Source organism: Physeter macrocephalus, chromosome 3 (assembly GCF_002837175.3).
Source record: "Physeter macrocephalus isolate SW-GA chromosome 3, ASM283717v5, whole genome shotgun sequence".
In the NCBI taxonomy this organism is placed as follows: Eukaryota; Metazoa; Chordata; class Mammalia; order Artiodactyla; family Physeteridae; genus Physeter; species Physeter macrocephalus.
In genome coordinates, this window is record NC_041216.1 from 21,060,006 (window position 1) to 21,079,123 (window position 19,118).

General features: G+C 39.4%; 1 protein-coding gene across 3 annotated transcripts in view; it reads right to left on the minus strand.

Annotated features, from left to right (window-relative positions):
- LOC114485940 (uncharacterized) overlaps positions 1–19,118 on the minus strand; it is a 78,524-nt gene that overhangs the window by 33,960 nt on the left and 25,446 nt on the right. For all 3 annotated transcript variants that reach the window (XM_028487800.2, XM_028487799.2, XM_028487801.2), the window contains one exon: positions 13,596–13,765. In XM_028487800.2, coding sequence (XP_028343601.1) covers positions 13,596–13,765 — 170 coding nt within the window. The remainder of the gene's footprint in view (positions 1–13,595; positions 13,766–19,118) is intronic.

The following is a 19,118-nucleotide window of genomic DNA, read 5'->3' on the forward strand; positions in this document are numbered from 1 at the left end:
CGGCATGTGGGATCTTCCCGGACCAGGGCACGAACCCGTGTCCCCTGCATCGGCAGGCGGACTCTCAACCACTGCGCCATCAGGGAAGCCCAAGGTCTGTATTTTTAACAAGACTTAACTGTAGCACCTTTTTTTCTTTTAAACTGCAATGGAATATATCAAATTTTATTACTGTTATTAGGGATATTACAATCAAACCATAGAGTTTCAAAACTTCCCATAGAAGCGAAAGTTTAAAACATAAGATGCTATCTTATGACACATTAAAAAAAAAAAAAGAAGAAAGGAAAAAAAGGAACAAGTCCAAACCTCATTCCAAAATGATCTAAGTTAGAAAACTCTTCAAAATCCAGAGGAAAGTCTATGAAATAATAAGGAAAACAAAAGTCTCCCCTGGGTTAAGGATGGTTAAAGCAATAATCACTTCATGGTTTCAGTTTTAAGAAGGGCTAACATCTTTCTAGTTCAGTCATCCACTGCAGATCTATTTCAATGGAAGGAAGAAAAATTTTTTTTAAGTTTTATTTTATTATTATTCTTATTTTTGGCCACGCCATGCAACTTGAAGGATCTTAGTTCCCTGACCAGGGATCAAACCCATGGCCCCTGCAGTGGAAATGCAGCGTCCTAACCACTGGACCGCCAGGGAATTCCCAGAAGGAATAATTTTAAAAAAATCACACAAGAGCGAAGAGATATGGGAACATATGTGTATGTATAACTGATTCACTTTGTTGTAAAGCAGAAACTAACACACCATTGTAAAGCAACTATACTCCAATAAAGATGTTAAAATAAATAAATAAATAAAAATAAATTAAAAAATCAAATTCATTTTACTTTGCATAATCAGCTCTGTATCATTAAATGAATATTTTCCCCATAATTAAAAAACAGCAATTGATTTTAAGTTTCTTTTAAATATATCAACATATCTTATACAAGTATTTCTGCTATTGCACAGAACTTCTTGTATAGCTGACCCTTGAACAAGGCGGGAATTAGGGGCGTCTACCCTCCTCCACTCAGTTGAAATCTGCGTATAACTATTGGGTTGGCCAAAAAGTTCCTTCAGCTTTTAAGTAAAAATAAAAGACACATTTTTCATTTTCACCAAGAACTTTACTGAACAATGTATTCACCATTTTGTTCCACTACCTTCTGCCATTTTTCAGGCAACTTCATAATTCCATCTTCCCAAAACTTTTTATCTTTTTGAGCAAAGAACTGTTCCAGGTGTCTTTTACAGTCTTCCAGGGAATTGAAATTTTTCCCATTAAGAGAATTTTGTAAAGATTGAAATAAATGGAAATCTAAAGGTGCAATGTCTGGTGAATACGGTGGATGAATCAGAACTTCCCAGCCAAGCTGTAACAGTTTTTGCCTGGTCATCAAAGAAACATGCAGTCTTGCATTATCCTGATGGAAGATAATGCATTTTCTGTTGACCAATTCCAGACGCTTTTTGACAACTGCTGCTTTTGGTTGGTCTAACTGGGAGCAGTACTTGTTGGAATTAATCATTTGTTTTCAGGAAACAGCTCATAATAGAGGACTTTCTTCCAATCCCACCATATACACAGCATCACCTCGTTTTTTGGGTTTTTTAAAATAAATTTATTTATTTATTTTTGGCTGCATTGGGTCTTCGTTGCTGCGTGCGGGCTTTCTCTAGTTGCAGCAAGTGGGGGCTTCCCTTTGTTGCAGAGCATGGGCTCTAGGTGTGCGGGCTTCAGTAGTTGTGGCTCGCGGGCTCTAGAGCGCAGGCTCAGTAGTTGTGGCGCATGGGCCCAGTTGCTCCGCAGCATGTGGGATCTCCCCAGACCAGGGCTCGAACCTGTGGCCCCTGCATTGGCAGGTGGATTCTTAACCACTGTGCCACCAGGGAAGTCCCAACATCACCTTCTTTGGATGAAGACCAGCCTTTGGTGTGGTTGGTAGAAGTTCACTTCACTTGCCCCATGATCTCTTCTGTTCCACATTATTGTACAGTATCCACTTTTCATCGCCCGTCACAATTTGTTTTAAAAACAGAACGTTTTCGTTACGTTTAAGTAGAGAATCGCATGCGGAAATACGGTCAAGAAGGTTTTCTTCACCTAACTTACACGGAACCCAAACATCAAAGCGACCAACATAACCAAGCTAGTGCAAATGATTTTCAACACTAGATTTGGATATTTTGAGCATGTCGGCTATCTCCTGCCTGCTATAACGTTGACTGTTCTCAATTAATGTCTCGATTTGATCGCTACCAACTTCAACTGGTCTACCCGACCATGGAGCATCGTCCAGCGAGAAATCTCCAGCATGAAACTTCACAAACCACTTTTGACGCATTCAATCAGTCACAGCACCTTCTCCATACACTGCACAAATCTTTTTGTGAGTTTCAGTTGCGTTTTTACCATTCTTGAGATAATAAAGCATAATATGCCGAAAATGTTGCTTTTTTTCTTCCATCTTCAATATTAAAATGGCTACACAAAAATTCACCAATTTTGATCGTTTTTTTTAAGTGCACGCTGGTATGACAGCTGCCACAATACAATCTAACAAAATTGTTTTTAATCAAGTTAAAGACAACTAAGTGCTACTACAGCCATCTTATGGAAACGCCCAACGAACTTTTTGGCCAACCCAATAACAGCCTCCTTATATGCTGTTCCTCCATATCCACCCCCAAATGGTGTACTACTGTAGTATTTACTACTGGAAAAAGAAAATCCCTGTATAAGTGGTCCCGTGCAGTTCACACCTGTTGCTCAAGGGTCAACTATATAAGTATTTCCTTCTTCAGAAGAAGAAAAAGTTCATACAGAAGAAGGATTTCAGTAATGTATTGGATTTGGTGGTACTGACTTGCCGTTTGACTCAGCAAGTTAATTTTCAGGCATCTTTCCAACACAAACATCTATACATGTGCACTAGTGGAGGTTTGTTGCATCTTCTCTGTAATGACAAAAACTTGCAACTACCTAAAAGTCCATTAATAGGACTTCCCTGGTGGTCCAGTGGTTAAGATGTAGCTCCTCCATTGCAGGTGGCATGGGTTTAATCTCTGGTCAGGGAAGTTCTGCATGCTGCGTAGTGCGGCCAAAGAGGAAAATAAAAGGCCATTAATGGAAGAATGGCTATGTAAATTATGCTATATCTAAGCTACAGAATTTAAAGCACTAGTTTTTTAAAATGTGGGTATGCCAGCATATACTGGCATGAAGAGATCTCCAAAAACCGCAAAATAATATGATTAATATAATACCACTTATGTTAAATAATAAATCAATGGCTGCCCATCAGAATTGTCTGAGAACTATTAAAATTCAGATTCCTAAGCCCATTCAAGCCAATCTAATCAAAATCTCTGGGGGGTTGGATCCCAGGCATTTTTATTTTTAAGGGAGCACCTGAACAACTCTTTCCCAGCGAGTTCAACGACAACAACAAAGGAACAAATCAAAATTGTATATCCACATAGGTATCTATATCTATATATATATGCATAGAAAAATGATCTAGAAAGACACATATCAAAGTTAGAAGCAGCAGCTCTGAGGAGGGGAAGAAGGAGGCTTTGCCTTTTGAAAATTAATTTTTAATAGCCAAATATTGATATATTATACAGACAAAACCATAGAGAGGTAGAGCCACAGTGGGAAACAGTATGACAATTTCTCAAAAAATCAGTCAGAATTACCATACGATCCAGCAACTTCATTCCTGGGTATATACCCAAAAGAACTGAAAGCAGGGACTCAAACAGGTACCTGTATACCCATGTTCATAGAAGCGCTGTTCACAACAGCAAAAAGGTAGAAACAACTCAAATGTCTATCAGTGGATAACGGATAAACAAAATGTAGTATACACACGTAACAGAATATTATTTAGCCTTAAACAGGAAGGAAATTCTGACACATGCTACAAGGAGAAGCCTGAAGACATTATGCTAAGTTAAACAAGCCAGACATGAAAGGATAAGTACCACATGATTCCGATTATGTGAGGTACCTAGAGTACTCAAGTTATACAGCAAAGTAGAATGGTGGTTGCCAGGGGAGCTAGAGGGTGGGGAGAACAGGGAATTATTGTTCAATGTGTATGGAGTTTCAGTCAGGGAAGGTAAAAACATTCTGGGATGAATAATGGTGATGGCTGCACAATAATGTGAATGTACTCAATGCCACTTAACTGTACAGTTAAAAGTGATTAAAATGGTAAACTTCATGTTATGTAAATTTACCACAATTTTTAAAAACTGCATAGGACTTCCCTGGTGGTACAGTGGCTAAGAATCCTCCTGCCAATGCAGGGGACACGGTTTCGAGCCCTAGTCCGGGAAGATCCCACATGCGGTGGAGCAACTAAGCCTGTTCGCCACAACTACTGAAGCCCGCGCACCTAGAGCCCGCACTCTGCAACAAGAGAAGCCACTGCAACGAGTAGCCCCCGCTCACAGCAACTAGAGAAAGCCCGCACGCAGCAACGAAGACCCAATGTAGCCAAAAATAAATAAATAAAATTAAATTTTTTTTTTTTTTTTTTTTTTTTTTTTTTGCAGTACGCGGGCCTCTCACTGTTGTGGCCTCTCCCGTTGCGGAGCACAGGCTCCAGATGCGCAGGCTCAGCGGCCATGGCTCACGGGCCCAGCCGCTCCGCGGCTTGGGGGAACTTCCCAGACCGGGGCACGAACCCGTGTCCCCTGCATCGGCAGGAGGATTCTCAACCACTGTGCCACCAGGGAAACCCATAAAATAAATTTTTTAAAAATTAAAAAAAAAAAGAATTTTTAACGAAAAAATATACATATATATTCCTAAGCAATACACTGCTTAGTTGTTAAACGTAGCTGCAGTTCATTTTCACTGCAGTGTAAAACCTTGTTGTATGAATCAGTCGTAATTTATCCTTGTTGAATGAAATCAGTTGTTTCCAATGTTTTGCTCTTATGAAATAATGAGTATTTTTTAGCTTCTCTAGAAGAGTGGCTTTCAAATTTTGACAGCAACCACAATTAAGAAAATACATTTTACCTCACAAATCAGTCTACCCACACATACACAGATACATAGCTAGGAGTAAGTTTCACAAAATAATAAAATACCCTTACAGTAAAGTACACTGATATTTTCTATTGTATTTACCAGTTAAGAAAATGGTTGGTCAAATGCCATTAAACTGTCTTCATTTTAAGGGGTGCAAGCCACAGGCTGACAAACAACACTCTAGAGTACATATTTAGGAGTGAAATTGCTGGGTGTAGGTTATACATCTTTACTAGATAACATCAAACTGTCTTTCAAAGTGACTGTTCCACCTGCAGGGTATGCAACAAGTGATTTTAATTTGACTTGATTTTAAAATCATAAAGGGGCTTTAAAAGTCTGTCAAATGCTTTTGCTCAATTATTAAAATATCATGTTTCCTGTTAGTCTATTGGTGAAATAAGTTATATTAATTGATTTTTTAAAAATTTATTTATTTATTTGGTTGTGTTGGATCTTAACTGCGGCACGCGGGGCCTTGGTTGTAACATGAGGGATTAGTTGCGGCATGCAGGATCTAGTTGCCTGATCAGGGACTGGAACCTGGGCTCCCTGCATTGGGAGCGCAGAGTCTTAACTAACCATAGGACCATCACTGGACCACCCTACTAATTGATTTTCTAATGTTAAAACAAGCTTGCATTCCTCAGATAAACTGAATTAGGCCACAGTTTTTTATATGTTTTACAATGCTAGATTCATTCTGCTAATGTTTAGTTTAGGATTTTTGCATCTATGTTCATGAGAAACACAACATATAATTTCTTTCTTGTACTGTCCATTCCTGGTTTTGGAATCAAAATCATGTTAGTTTCATAAACTGATTTGGGGACTGTTCCTTTCCCCCCCCATTCTCTGAAAGAGTTTACATAAAACTGGAATTATCTGTTCCTTATTTGGCAGAAATTGCTTGCAAATCTATATAGGCCTGGAGTTTTTTTTTTTCAAGAAAGTTGATTTATTAATTATTTTTTGGCTGCGTTGGGTCTTCGTTGCTGCACGCGGGCTTTCTCTAGTTGGGGCAAGCAGGGCTTTCTCTTCAGTGTGGTGCACAGGCTTCATTGCGGTGGCTTCTCTTGTTGCGGAGCACCGGCTCTAGGCGCGTGGACTTCAGTAGTTGTGGCACGCGGGCTCAGTAGTTGTGACTCGTGGGCTCTAGAATGCAGGCTCAGTAATTGTGGCGCACGGGCTTAGTTGCTCCGCAGCATGTGGGATCTTCCCGGACCAGGGCTCGAACCTGTGTCCCCTGCGTTGGCAGGCGGATTCTTTATTTTTCTTTATTTTTGGCTGCATTGGGTCTTTGTTGCTGTGCGTGGGCTTTCTCTAGTTGCGGCGAGTGGGGGCTACTCTTTGTAGCGGTGCATGGGCTTCTCATTGCGGTGGCTTCTCTTGTTGTGGTTGTGGCTCACGGGCTCTAGAGCGCAGGCTCAGTAGTTGTGGCCCACGGGCTTAGTTGCTCTGAGGCATGTGGGATCTTCCCAGACCAGGGCTCGAACCCGTGTCCCCTGCATTGGCAGGCGGATTCTTAACCACTGCGCCACCAGGGAAGCCCCTGCAGCCGATTCTTAACCACTGCGCCACCAAGGAAGTCCCTGGAGTTTTCTTTGTGAGATTTTTCTGTCCACTGATTCCATTTCTTTTGTAATCGGACTACGTGAGTTAGTCTCACTAGCCAGAATCAACTATACCTTTTATTACCATACAATTTAAACTTAGACTAGTGACAAAACATAGAGGTGAGCTACACGGATATCATCTAAGCAATGAATAAATGCCCTTGAACAAGTTTTATCTGTTCTGAAAACTTTCAATTTATGATGAGCCAACTAACCTCTTCTAATCTCCAACAGACGTCACCAAAAAGTCTGTTCACTTACACAGCCCCCATGTCTATGACCTGCTTCTTCTCCACTAGATTCCTTTCTTCCCCACTACGTTGTACACTCCTTGAGAGCAGAGGCTAAGTCATATTCATCTTTGTACATCTAGCACATTAGTAGTTACCTTACCAATATAAACACTTTTTTAATGACTGAAGATCACGAGGTCCCTTACTGAAGAGCTTAATGTTAGTGACTCACTTCTGGGTTGCCAAGTGCACTCCTGAAGCGTTTAGTGTTGAAGAACTCTTATCAGACCATTCTTTCACATGGCCCTCCTTGTGACCAAAAGCACATCTACTAAGACAGTTTGCCTTAGTTGGTAGTACGATATAAAACAGGTTTTTCTTCACTTCACTGAAATAAAAATAAATCTTGAACTACTTGCTGCACCTGAACTCCTTGCTAACCAAATGAGTCAACTAAGTATAAAACTGTAAAATGAACAATAGGGATGACACTTTAAAATGATCAGGGGGAAAATGCCAGGATATTATTCTATGACAGATTACAAATAACTGCCATCATTCAATCACAGATTCTAAGACGCCTGGAATTTTTGAAGACATACTAATCCTTTATGGAAATCTGCATGTTGCCAAGGGCCTAGCTGAAAAAACAAAAAACAAACAAATAAGCAAGCCCCCACTGCCTTGCCCCAAACTGCCAACTTTTAGTAGTGCTAAGTCCCAAAAGAAAAACATTAAAGGGAGGCCACAAAGAATGATAAGCATTAGAATCATAGCACTGGGACTTCCCTGGTGGTCCGACAGTTGAGACTCCTCGCTTCTACTGCAGGGGACGCAGGTTCGATCCCTGGTCAGGGAACTAAGATCCCACAAGCCGCACAGTGGAGCCAAAAAAAAAGAATCATAGCACTTTAGAAGTGGGACTTAAAGTTTTGGCCAAACCATTTTTAAAAGCATTTTAAAATTCAAGTAAAACTTACTATCCCAATCCACATTTGTCAAAACCCACAGAACTTTACAGCACAGAGTCTTAATGTATGCAAATTCTTAACAAACTTATTAGGAAGGAGTGAGACTATGACTAAAGAATCTAACTGTATTACAAATATATAAACCAGTCATGAGTGGATGAAAAGTTGCTGACCACGAGTGGCATCTGTAAAACTAAATGCAAAAGGAACCGCATGGAAGCACGAGACTCTACTTGAACTCGTTTCCCACAGAAACACAGTTAATTCTAATATAGCTATATATGTATAATGAAGCTGAACAATTAGCAGATGAATGGTGGATGGCAGGAGCCAAGCTTCTCACTGTTGGAGTGGGAATTTACAGACAAGTGAGGGAAGGAGTGTAGAATGATCATGTGATAATAGATCAGAGTAGAGATACAATATAATATAGATGGTTACATATAGAAATGTTTATAGATTTATATATATACAGGGGTTAGTATACATACATATATATCCTTGCACTATCAGCTGAGAGGGCCTAGAAGCAACAACACCCCCAGTAGCAATAAGTATACCTAGCACCCAGATCCTGAAATTTTTTTTTTGGGGGGGGGGGTTGCATTGGGGTTTTTTTGCAGCGCGCGGGCTTTCTCTAGTTGCGGCGAGTGGGGGCTACTCTTTATTGCGGTGCGCGGGCTTCTTATTGTGGTTGCTTATCTTGTTGCAGAGCAGGGGCTCTAGGCGTGTGGGCTTCAGTAGTTGTGGCACATGGGCTCAGTCGTTGTGGCTCACGGGCTCCAGAGCGCAGGCTCAGTAGTTGTGGCACACGGGCTTAGTTGCTCCAAGGAGTGTGGGATCTTCCTGGACCGGGGCTTGAACCTGGGTCCCCTGCATTGGCAGGCGGGTTCTTAACTACTGCACCACCAGGGAAGTCCCCTGATCTTGATTTCTAATACCGTTTTCCAATAAAAGGAACAACGGCTGCTTGGTGAAATGGCAGAACTAGAACTAGGACAGGAACTATACACGATGAGCCTGAATAATTTTGTAGTGCCAGAAAGCAAGGATGTGATTCAAAAACAAAACATTTATGGGATTATATCAAAAGAACAAAAGAGACAAATGAAAGAACTCCTGATGGCCAAAGCTGAAACAATTTGAGCACAAAATAAATATCCATGAGTTCATATTAATATAAATGATTGAAAAAGGGGCGGAAAAAAAAAAGAAGGGAGAGAAATCTCCCTTGCAAATTTCCAAATGATTCATGTAGATTCTCCCCCTTCCAGTAGGTGTGGCTTAATTTCCCTCATCTTCCTAATTTGTCTCCACCTAGGTAAAATTCTTATTAGCATACAATGTAGCTTGATACTAAGCTAGTTTTACAGTAGATAGAAAATAATTTTTCTTTTATTTTTCTTCAGCTAAGACAACAAAAGAGATGATTTATTGTACAGGTGTTATATTCAACCACACTGAGAACAGAACTAGTCCAGAATGTCACAGGTCCAGGACAAAGGACCAAAGGGGACTGATTTGGGATGAGCAAGAAGGGTCTCTCAAATGTGGTGGAGGCACTCAGATGGCAATGGATGCTCTAGATCCACTGAGACAAGTTCTAGATGTTAGGCATGCAATCCAACCATTTGCACCAGTGTCCCTGGCCTCTGGTTTTCCTTGTTTCTGCTCCTGTGGCTTCCATGCTGCACAAGCTAGCGGTTTATCTGCACCTCTGACTCATCTTTCTTCTTTTGTGCCTATTCACTTCTTCCTCCACTTGACTCTCAGAGCGCCGAAGTTTCTAAGAAGATGGCACTAAGGCTGAGAGAGCTAGAAAATAATTTCAACCAGAAGGCTGCTGCATAACTTCATTCTTTATACCTTGGGCAAATAAAACTTTCATGTATATCTATGCCAGGAAATTCACAACGGGGAAATGAAGGTTAAAAATAAAGAAATGGGGGCTTCCCTGGTGGCGCAGTGGTTGAGAGTCCGCCTGCCGATGCAGGGGACGCGGGTTCGTGCCCCGGTCTGGGAAGACCCCACATGCCGGGTAATTTCCTGTGTTTTATCATAAAGACTGCAGCAGGATCAAAATGGATGCCAGAATTTGAAATGGTTCTGTGCAAAAATGGAAAGCAGGTACTCTTTGCTTTTATCACCCCTTCTAAAATCCTCTGAGCCTGTGTCCCCATCCCAGACCTCCCCTCACTTGTCATGGGCTACCCACCCCCCAGCACTTGAGATCTGTCATTTGTCCAAAGCCTCCACTGTGACAGCGCCCTTCTACTCCCAACCTTTCCTATTCGCCTTCACTAGCAGTTCAAACATTTCCTACAGACATTATGTTCTTTAAGAGCCCTGTCTAAGGTTTACCTGGTGGCGCAGTGGTTGAGAGTCCGCCTGCCGATGCAGGGGACGCGGGTTCGTGCCCCGGTCCGGGAAGACCCCACATGCCGCGGAGCGGCTGGGCCCGTGAGCCATGGCCGCTGAGCCTGCGCGTCCGGAGCCTGTACTCCGCAACGGGAGAGGCCACAACAGTGAGAGGCCCGCGTACCGAAAAAAAATAAAAATAAAAATAAAATAAATTAAAAAAATATAATAATAAATAAAGAAATGAAAACCAACCAGTACTTTCCATTACAAGGCATCAAGATGGCACCCAAGACCTCACTTCCAACTGTCATATGATTGCCAATTTGTTTACCCCCCCCAAGCGTTCCTTTACATTTGCACACCCAGAACTAGACTGCTAGTTTAAGTAGCTGACTTAAGAATTAAACAAGTAAATCACAAAACCCTTGCTTACAAATTGTTCTTCCCTTTGCTGAAGTGAGCTATCAACATTTATTAACATATATTTCAGCTTCTGTGCAAATAAAAACTCAAAATATAGATAGTAAAAGAGCTGTATGACAAAAGCATATCAATATTAAGGAGGCAAGGCCTCAACTGACCCCTTTGAGGGGATTTTCCTAAGCTTAATTTTGATCACATTATTAAGCAAACTCTTAAGATCTTCTATTCATTTCCTTTGGGAATAGTCCTGAAATGATAAAAACATAAAATACTGATGAGGAACTCTTATTACCATCTGTTACGGACTGAATGTTTGTGTCCCCCCCTCAAATTCATATGCTAAAGTCCTAACCCTCAATGTAATGGTTACTTGGAGATGGAGCATTTGGGAGATAATTAGGGTTAGGTGAAGTCATGAGGGTAGGGCCATTATAATGGGATTAGTGCCCTTATAAGAAGAGACACCAGAGTGGCATGGACATATATACACTACCAAATGTAAATTACATAGCTAGTGGGAAGCTGCCGCATAGCACAGGGAGATCACCTCTGTGCTTTGTGACCACCTAGAGGGGTGGGATAAGGAGGGTGGGAGGGAGGGTGACGCAAGAGGGAAGGGATATGGGAACATATGTATATGTTATAACTGATTCACTTTGTTGTAAACCAGAAACTAACACACCATTGTAAAGCAGTTATATGCCAATAAAGATGTTAAAAAAAAAAAGAAGAGACACCAGAGAGCTTGCTCACTCTCTTTCCCCAAAGCAGTCATGTGAGCGTACAAGAAGATGGCAGCTACCTACAAACGAAAAGAAGAAGCCTCAGAATGACAACTGTCTTGCCAGCACCTTGATCTTCGACTTGCCAGTCTTCAGAACTGTGAGAAATAAATTTCTGTTGTTTAAGCCAACTATCCTATGGTATTTTGTTATGGCAGCCTGAGCTAAGACACCTTCCCTCTAAAACACCCCATAACGAAAATGTCAACAGAAGTACGTAGGAAGTAATAAATAAACTAACATTTTCAAGGACTTCGAGGGGGGACTGCCCTGGCAGTCCAGTGATTAAGACTATGTGCTTCCACTGCAGGGGGCGTGGGTTCAATCCCTGGTGAGGGAACTAAGATCCCACATGCCTCCCCACAGCCAAAAAAATAAAATAAAATAAATCAGGCAAACCCATTAAAAAATAAATAAATAAAGGATTTAGAGGAAATACATAGTATCAGTTACTGGTTATATCTCCTCATTTTTAATATTTAGTCACTTCTGATGCAGCATATTTTTTCCTTAGAAAAGATCCACTGATTTGGGAATGCCTTTGCTTCCCCCCAAAAGTTACTGGTAAATTGATTGATTCTAGGATAATAAGCAGATATAGGGAGGGGGAAGGAAACAAATGATATCAAAATGTCACTGCCATCTTCAGTAAATTTAACCTCACATACCGAGAGCTCTGCTTATACTTAAAAATGATATTGCATTTATAGGTTAAAACTTTAAAATTTCTCCAACATAGAAGGAAAGCAGATTGCTATTATTACTATTATTACTATTGAATGAAGGAAGATCAAATACATGTATTTCTCTCCAAAAAAAAACATTTATGGAATAGATGAAAAGATTTAATGGAAGAAATTCTGATATAATGTCACCTGGACAGAAAGTAAATAATTATCCTCCTGAACCCTGGAAAATATATCTTATTTGGTTTAATTCTTCCCATCAGAAATATGCACATTTTAATAAAATGAATGAAATTACCAGGTAATATAAAATAAATATACCAGTCATTGTGAGCCACTTGTTCCTGAAATAACCTAAACTCTTTTCCCATCTCTGGTCCTTGCTCTTGCTGGCCACCTCTCTTCCTCAAATCCCTTCTCGTACTTGCCAGTATGGCAAATTCCTATTCATTATTTGAGTTCTTTCTTTTGGAGGGGATTCTCCCATCCCCTCCAGCCAATTAAGTATGTTTCTGGCCTTCTATTCATTTTGTACAGTATCTTCATTATCTTAGAGTTGTATAAATATTTGTTGAGTTAGGTAGCCTATAAGACCTAAGCAACATTAGATAAATACAGATAGTTTCTACTTTTCACCAGTTCACAAGTTACAACTCTGCTCATTAATAACTTGCCTAATTAAAACCCATATTTCACGTATTGTTGTTGCGGTTTCCAATAAAGTCCAGACAAAGGCAAGAGCACAAAAGGCAATCAAGATGCAACATGCACAGCCAGAACTTTGCTTTTAGGCAGACAATATGCCGTAAGATACAGCGTCCAGGAACAAGTGAAAATTGCCAATGCCAACTGCCCTTTTATATGTGTTGTATCATATTGTATTCAGATGGATACTGTGATGGCTGAAAATCTTTAATACCCTAATTCAAATTTAAGAGTCCACATTTAAAAGGGTGGAGTCAGGAAAACTAATTTCTATCTTTGACTTTCTTTAAATTTGCTATAATCTCAGGGAAGCTGATTCTGCATACTGTATCAACTGTCTGGTTTAAAAAAAAAAAACAAGTCAAAATGCAGTATTTTGTACCTTTTTTATAAAAATAATGAAGACTGTGCAAAATACAAATGTATTCAAAGAAAGCTTATAATATTAAATTCCAGGTAGAAAGAAATATGTGATGGTGAGATTTTGTCCTTGGAGCCAAAGGTCAACTGAATGGTCTATCCTAAACAGCTGCCTTTAAATATTCTTTTTTAAAAAATTTCATAGAAATATAGTTGATTTACCATGTTTTGTTTCTAAATATTCTTTAAAAGAAGCCCATAAATAAGAACATACTATAAAACTAAATGCCCCTAATTTCACTGCTTCACATTTACTATTCCAGATCAGTTTACAAATTCTAAAATCAAACTGACATACATTTGTAAAATTCCCACCCACACAATAACATTACCATACAAAAAAAAGATAATACCTAGTTTGTGAGGAGTTATGTACTTCCCTGTTACTTCTTTTAAGCTGCAAACCATAATCAAAACTTCAGACAGGAGAAATGTTAAATGGAAAGTACACGAAGATGAACCAAACAGACAAACAGGTATGCAGAAACATTCAACTTCTTTTATTCTTGTACATTGAAATTCTCTGGACAAAAGTAAACACCCATTAAATGGAGTTTCAGAAAGGAAAACAGTGATCTTGAGAAATTAACAAGAAGAAAATATTTGAAAAACTAAAATTACCTAATTGTATAACAAGTTGGTGGCATTAACACCACTGAGAAAGAAATTAGTTCAAGTGGCTTTAAAAAGCAGTTTCTTACTGCATATCTTTTGTGCGTTATATTTTAAGTACCAAAAAAATTCACGAAAAAAATAAAGCTGTATTCAGTAGTCTTACTTGTAGTAACATTATTGTCATTATTTTTTTTAAACTACTACAGGTGCAGTGTAAAGCAAATAAATATGTTTACTCCATTAAAAACCAAAAACAAAAACCCAATATAAAAGAGATACAAGTATAAAATTAAAGAGATAAATAGGGGCTTTCCTGGTGGCACAGTGGTTAAGAATTTGCCTGCCAATGCAGGGGACACGAGTTCGAGCCCTGGTCCGGGAAGAGCCCACAATGCCGTGGACCAACTAAGCCCATGCACCACAACTACTGAGCCTGAACTCTAGAGCCCACGAGCCACAACTACTGAGCCCACGTGCCTAGAGCCCATGCTCTGCAACAAGAGAAGGCACCACAATGTGAAGCCTGTGCACCACAACAAAGAGTAGCCCCCGCTCGCCCCAACTAGAGGAAGCCTGCGTCCAGCAATGAAGACCCAATGCAGACAAAAATAAAAATTAATTAATTAATTAATAATTTTAAAAATCACTTAAAAAAAAAAAGAAATGGCCATTTCTACAATTGAGGCAGGAAACGTACAAGATGAGCCTGGAATATCTTCTTGTGCCCAAAAGCAAAGAGGCTATTAAAGACTAAAGCAGTCATGTCAAAAGGTCATAGGACCCAACTTGAAGGCACTCCCATGGGCCTAAGAGGAAACAATCTGAGCATAAAAAACACAAAAACCCAAGAAAACTATTATGGAGTCAAATGTATCCAATAGAAAAAAACTTGTAAGTTTAAAATGATAGCAAAGAAAATTTACCGGTCACTAGGAGAGGCTGCTAAGGGACTAATTCACGATTACTAAAACTTTATTAATAAAGGGAAAGAATCCAGTCCTCTTCCTGCCTTTCCTATACTAACCAACAGAGTAACCAAATAGCTAATATGGGAAAGAACTTTATGAGGAATTCTATTTAGACGAAGAAGGAATGACTGAATAAGAAAATTACCAGTTTGCAAACTCTAATAATTTATAATCAACAAAGGGTGCTAAAACCATTATATAGAAGATTGATGGAAAACACTCTAATAGACAGATCAAGCTAATATCATCTGAACCTAGAGCTCAATCTGTGAGACCACCAGAAATTACACCTCATGAGGAATACAATGGGAAGTATGCAGAACTGCCTGTGAAGCTTTCTTGCTCTAAAATTTTAACTTAATCATGCCTTTAGATCAAGCTAAAAAAAAGACTGATTGCCCAGGCCTTCTGTTTGAAGGCAATTTTTGGACCTAAATGAAGTGAGGGGGAACCAAAAGACCCCAACTTCACTGAGTGAGGAGACAGATAACAGAGTTCAGGGAGGCTGAAGAGGCTGGAACTTGTGGGGGCAGAATTCCAGAAAGGAAGGAAGCCATACAGAAAAACTCCAGAAATGGTCAGTGTCCTCTTGAATCTTTGCTTAGTATTGGGCAACACATACATAGTGAAACTCCACAAAGTCAGGCAAAGAATTACAAGAAAGTTGTAAGATGATCAACTGCCACAGCTCACAAGCAGGAAGACATTCAAGTTCCATCAAGTCAGACTGGAGAGTTTTCGGTGATCACCTAGGATATTCAGCGCAGACCCCAGAGAGTTCACCTCTTAATATAGAGCTAAACTGTCCCTAAATTGAGGACTACTCTAGATCCACCTTAGCAAGACTTAAAAACAGACCTCAAAAAGATGAAAGTGATCAGCAGGCAACTTAACTGTCTGCCAAAACACTCTTTAAAGAAAGACAACAAGGGGTTACCCTGGTGGCGCAATGGTTAAGAATCCACCTGCCAATGCAGGGGATACGGGTTCAAGCCCTGGTCCAGGAAGATCCCACATGCCGCGGAGCAACTAAGCCCGTGCACAACTACTGAGCCTGCACGCCACAACTACTGAGCCCAGCCGCCACAACTACTGAAGCCTGCATGCCTAGAGCCTGTGCTCTGCAACAAGAGAAGCCACCACAATGAGAAGCCCCTGCACCACAATGAAGAGCAGCCCCCGCTCACCGCATCTAGAGAAAGCCCGCATGCAGCAACGAAGGCCCAACGCAGCCAAAAATAAATAAATAAAATAAATTTATATATAAAAAAGACAACAAAAGCCAGACACCCAAACCAAAACCCTGAAAAGGCAGATGGAACTAGAAGACAAGGACATTAAAAGAGCTATAAAAAGTACACCACTATTATGCTCAAGGAATTAAAGAGAAACAACTATAATAGAGAGAGAGAGAAGACATTTAAAAGGAAAAAAAAACTTCCAGAGATGAAAAATACAATATACAACAAGAAAGTGTCACTGTAGGTAATTAACAGCAGATCAGAGCATGAAGAAGGAAAGAATCAGTTGAAACTTAAGACACACAGCAACACAAACTATCCAAAATGAAACACACAGAGAAAAAAAAGACTGAAAAAATTTAACACAGCTTCAGTAACCTTTGTGGCAGTATCAGACAGTCTAACACACATGTAATTAAGAGCCCTGGTAGAAAAAAGGAGCCAAGTAAAGATTGTTTTTAAAAAAGGTGAAAAATTTTCCAACTTTGATGAAAACTATAAACCCAGAGTAAACTATAAACCCAGAGTTCCAAGAATCTAAACAAACCAGGTAGAATAAAAACACATACATAATGACAAAACCACACCAAAACACATCATAATCAAATTGCTGAAAACCACTGATAGGGAATGCCTGTCAGAAACTACGAAAGCCAGAAGTCAATGGAATGACATCTTCAAAGTGCTGAAAGAAAAAGAAACCAACTTGGAATTCTATGTACATGATAATATCCTAAAAGTAAAATAAAAATATTTTCAGACAAGCAAGGTAGAAAATATATAACACTAGTACACCTGCATGACAAGAAATGTTAAAGGAAGTCCTTCAGATGGAAGGATGATATCAGCTAGAAATTTGAATATATATATACTAAGAAATGAAGAACACAAGATATATGGGTAAATATGAGACTTCTTTTCTCACTTTAAAAATTTTCCTAAAAGGTACCTAGCTGTTTAAAGCAAAAATACTGTATTGCGAGGTTTACAACACATAGAAATAAAATGTATGACAACAATAGCACAAAGAATGGGGAAAAAAGAAAGTACAAGGTCTTACATGTGAAGACGTATAACATCATACCCCTGTATAACAGACTGTAGATAAACGTAAAATGCATATTGTAGACTGTGATAAATTTAATATCTATATTGTAAACCCCAGAACCACACACACACCCAGAGGAAGTACAGCTAATAAGCCAACAGAGGAGATAAAATGGAACACTAAAAAATACTCAATTACTTAATACAAAACAAGGTAGGAAAAGACAAAAAGGAACAAAGCACAGATGGTACAAAGAGAAAACAAATAGCAAGATGGTATCAATAGATAAAAACTCTAACTATATTGAAATAAACTAAGCATATGGTCTAAACACTCCAATCAAAAGACAGAGAATATCAGACTGGCTAAAAAAGTAAAGCCTAATACAAGCTGTCTACAAGAAATGTACCTTTTTTTTTTTTTTTTGGACACACCGAGAGGCTTGTGGGATCTTAGTTCCCCGACCAGGGGGATTGAACCCAGGCCCTCAGCAGTGAAAGCGCCAAGTCCTAACCACTGGATGACCAGGGAATTCCCTGAAATGTACCTTAAATATAAAGGTGGAGAGAGGCTAAATGTCAAAGGATGGGAAAGATATAAGGGAAATTTCAAGCGTTAGAAAGCTACAATGTCTATATTAACACTTGACATTGTAGACTTCAAAACAAGGAATATTACCAGGAAAAAAAAGGGGGACATTTCACAATGATAAAGGCGTCAATTCATGAAGAAGAAATAGCAATCCTAAATGTGTACTCTCTCAACAAGAACTGCAAAATTCATGAACAAATCACCTCTAAGACCCCAAAATCAGTTAAAGATGAGTATCTAGGTATTTATTAGTGACATAATAGGATATCTTGACTTTGCTTTAAAATACTCCACAGGGGCTTCCCTGGTGGCGCAGTGGTTGAGAGTCCGCCTGCCAATACAGGGGACACGGGTTCGTGCCCTGGTCCGGGAAGATCCCACATGCCGCAGAGCGGCTAGGCCCGTGAGCCATGGCCGCTGAGCCTGCGCGTCCGGAGCCTGTGCTCTGCAACGGGAGAGGCCACAACAGTGAGAGGCCCGCGTACCGCAAAAAAAAAAAAAAAAAAAAAACCTCCACCACCCCCCTGCCCAAAAGTGGGGAGATAAATGAAATAAGACAGTTTAAAATGTTGGTAATTTTTGAAGCTGAGTGATGAGTACACAGAGATTCACCATATTATCCTCTATATTTATGCATGTATTTGAAATTTTCCATTACATAAAGTTAAAAAAGGAAGAAAGAAAAAGAGTTTACTGAACTAATTAAACTACTACACTAATTAAAAGGATACTACTGGGAATTCCCTGGTGGTCCAGTGGTTAGGGCTCTGAGCTTCCACTTCAGGGGGCACGGGTTCCATCCCTAGTCAGGGAAGTTCCATATGCCACGCGGTGCGGCCAGAAAAAAAAAAAAAAAAAAAAAAAAAAAACAGCAATATTTTAGAGTTTCTTTAAAAAGCTTAGTTTCCTTATCTATAAAATGTGGGTAATAATAATACCTATCTCATAGAGGCTTTGTGAAAATTAAATGCTTTAACACATGTAAACTCTCAGAAAAGTGTAAGGCATATAGTAAATATTCAAATATTCTTTGCATTTTGTTTTACATTCTATTTGCAGAAGTTAATGGTTAAAGTATCAATATTAATAGAACATTTTAAACAAGCCAGTAGTAAAAATACATTTGTTTTACCATATATACCAATTTTATACCAGAAGACATGCTTATTAAAGTTTCCTTTGAGAAAAGCAGTTGTATATTCTGAAACAATAAACTGAACGAATCAATGTTTTTAATAAGCACAAAAATGTAAACATATTTAGCTTTATTTCAAACTGGTTAGCAAAACAGTGTGCCCTATATTGTTACACAACGAGGCAAAAATTATTCAAAGAAAAATATGCACTTTACAATCACTTATACCAGCAGTTTCTAAGCCTAGCAAAGAAATTTCCACTGGAAAGCAGTACCAC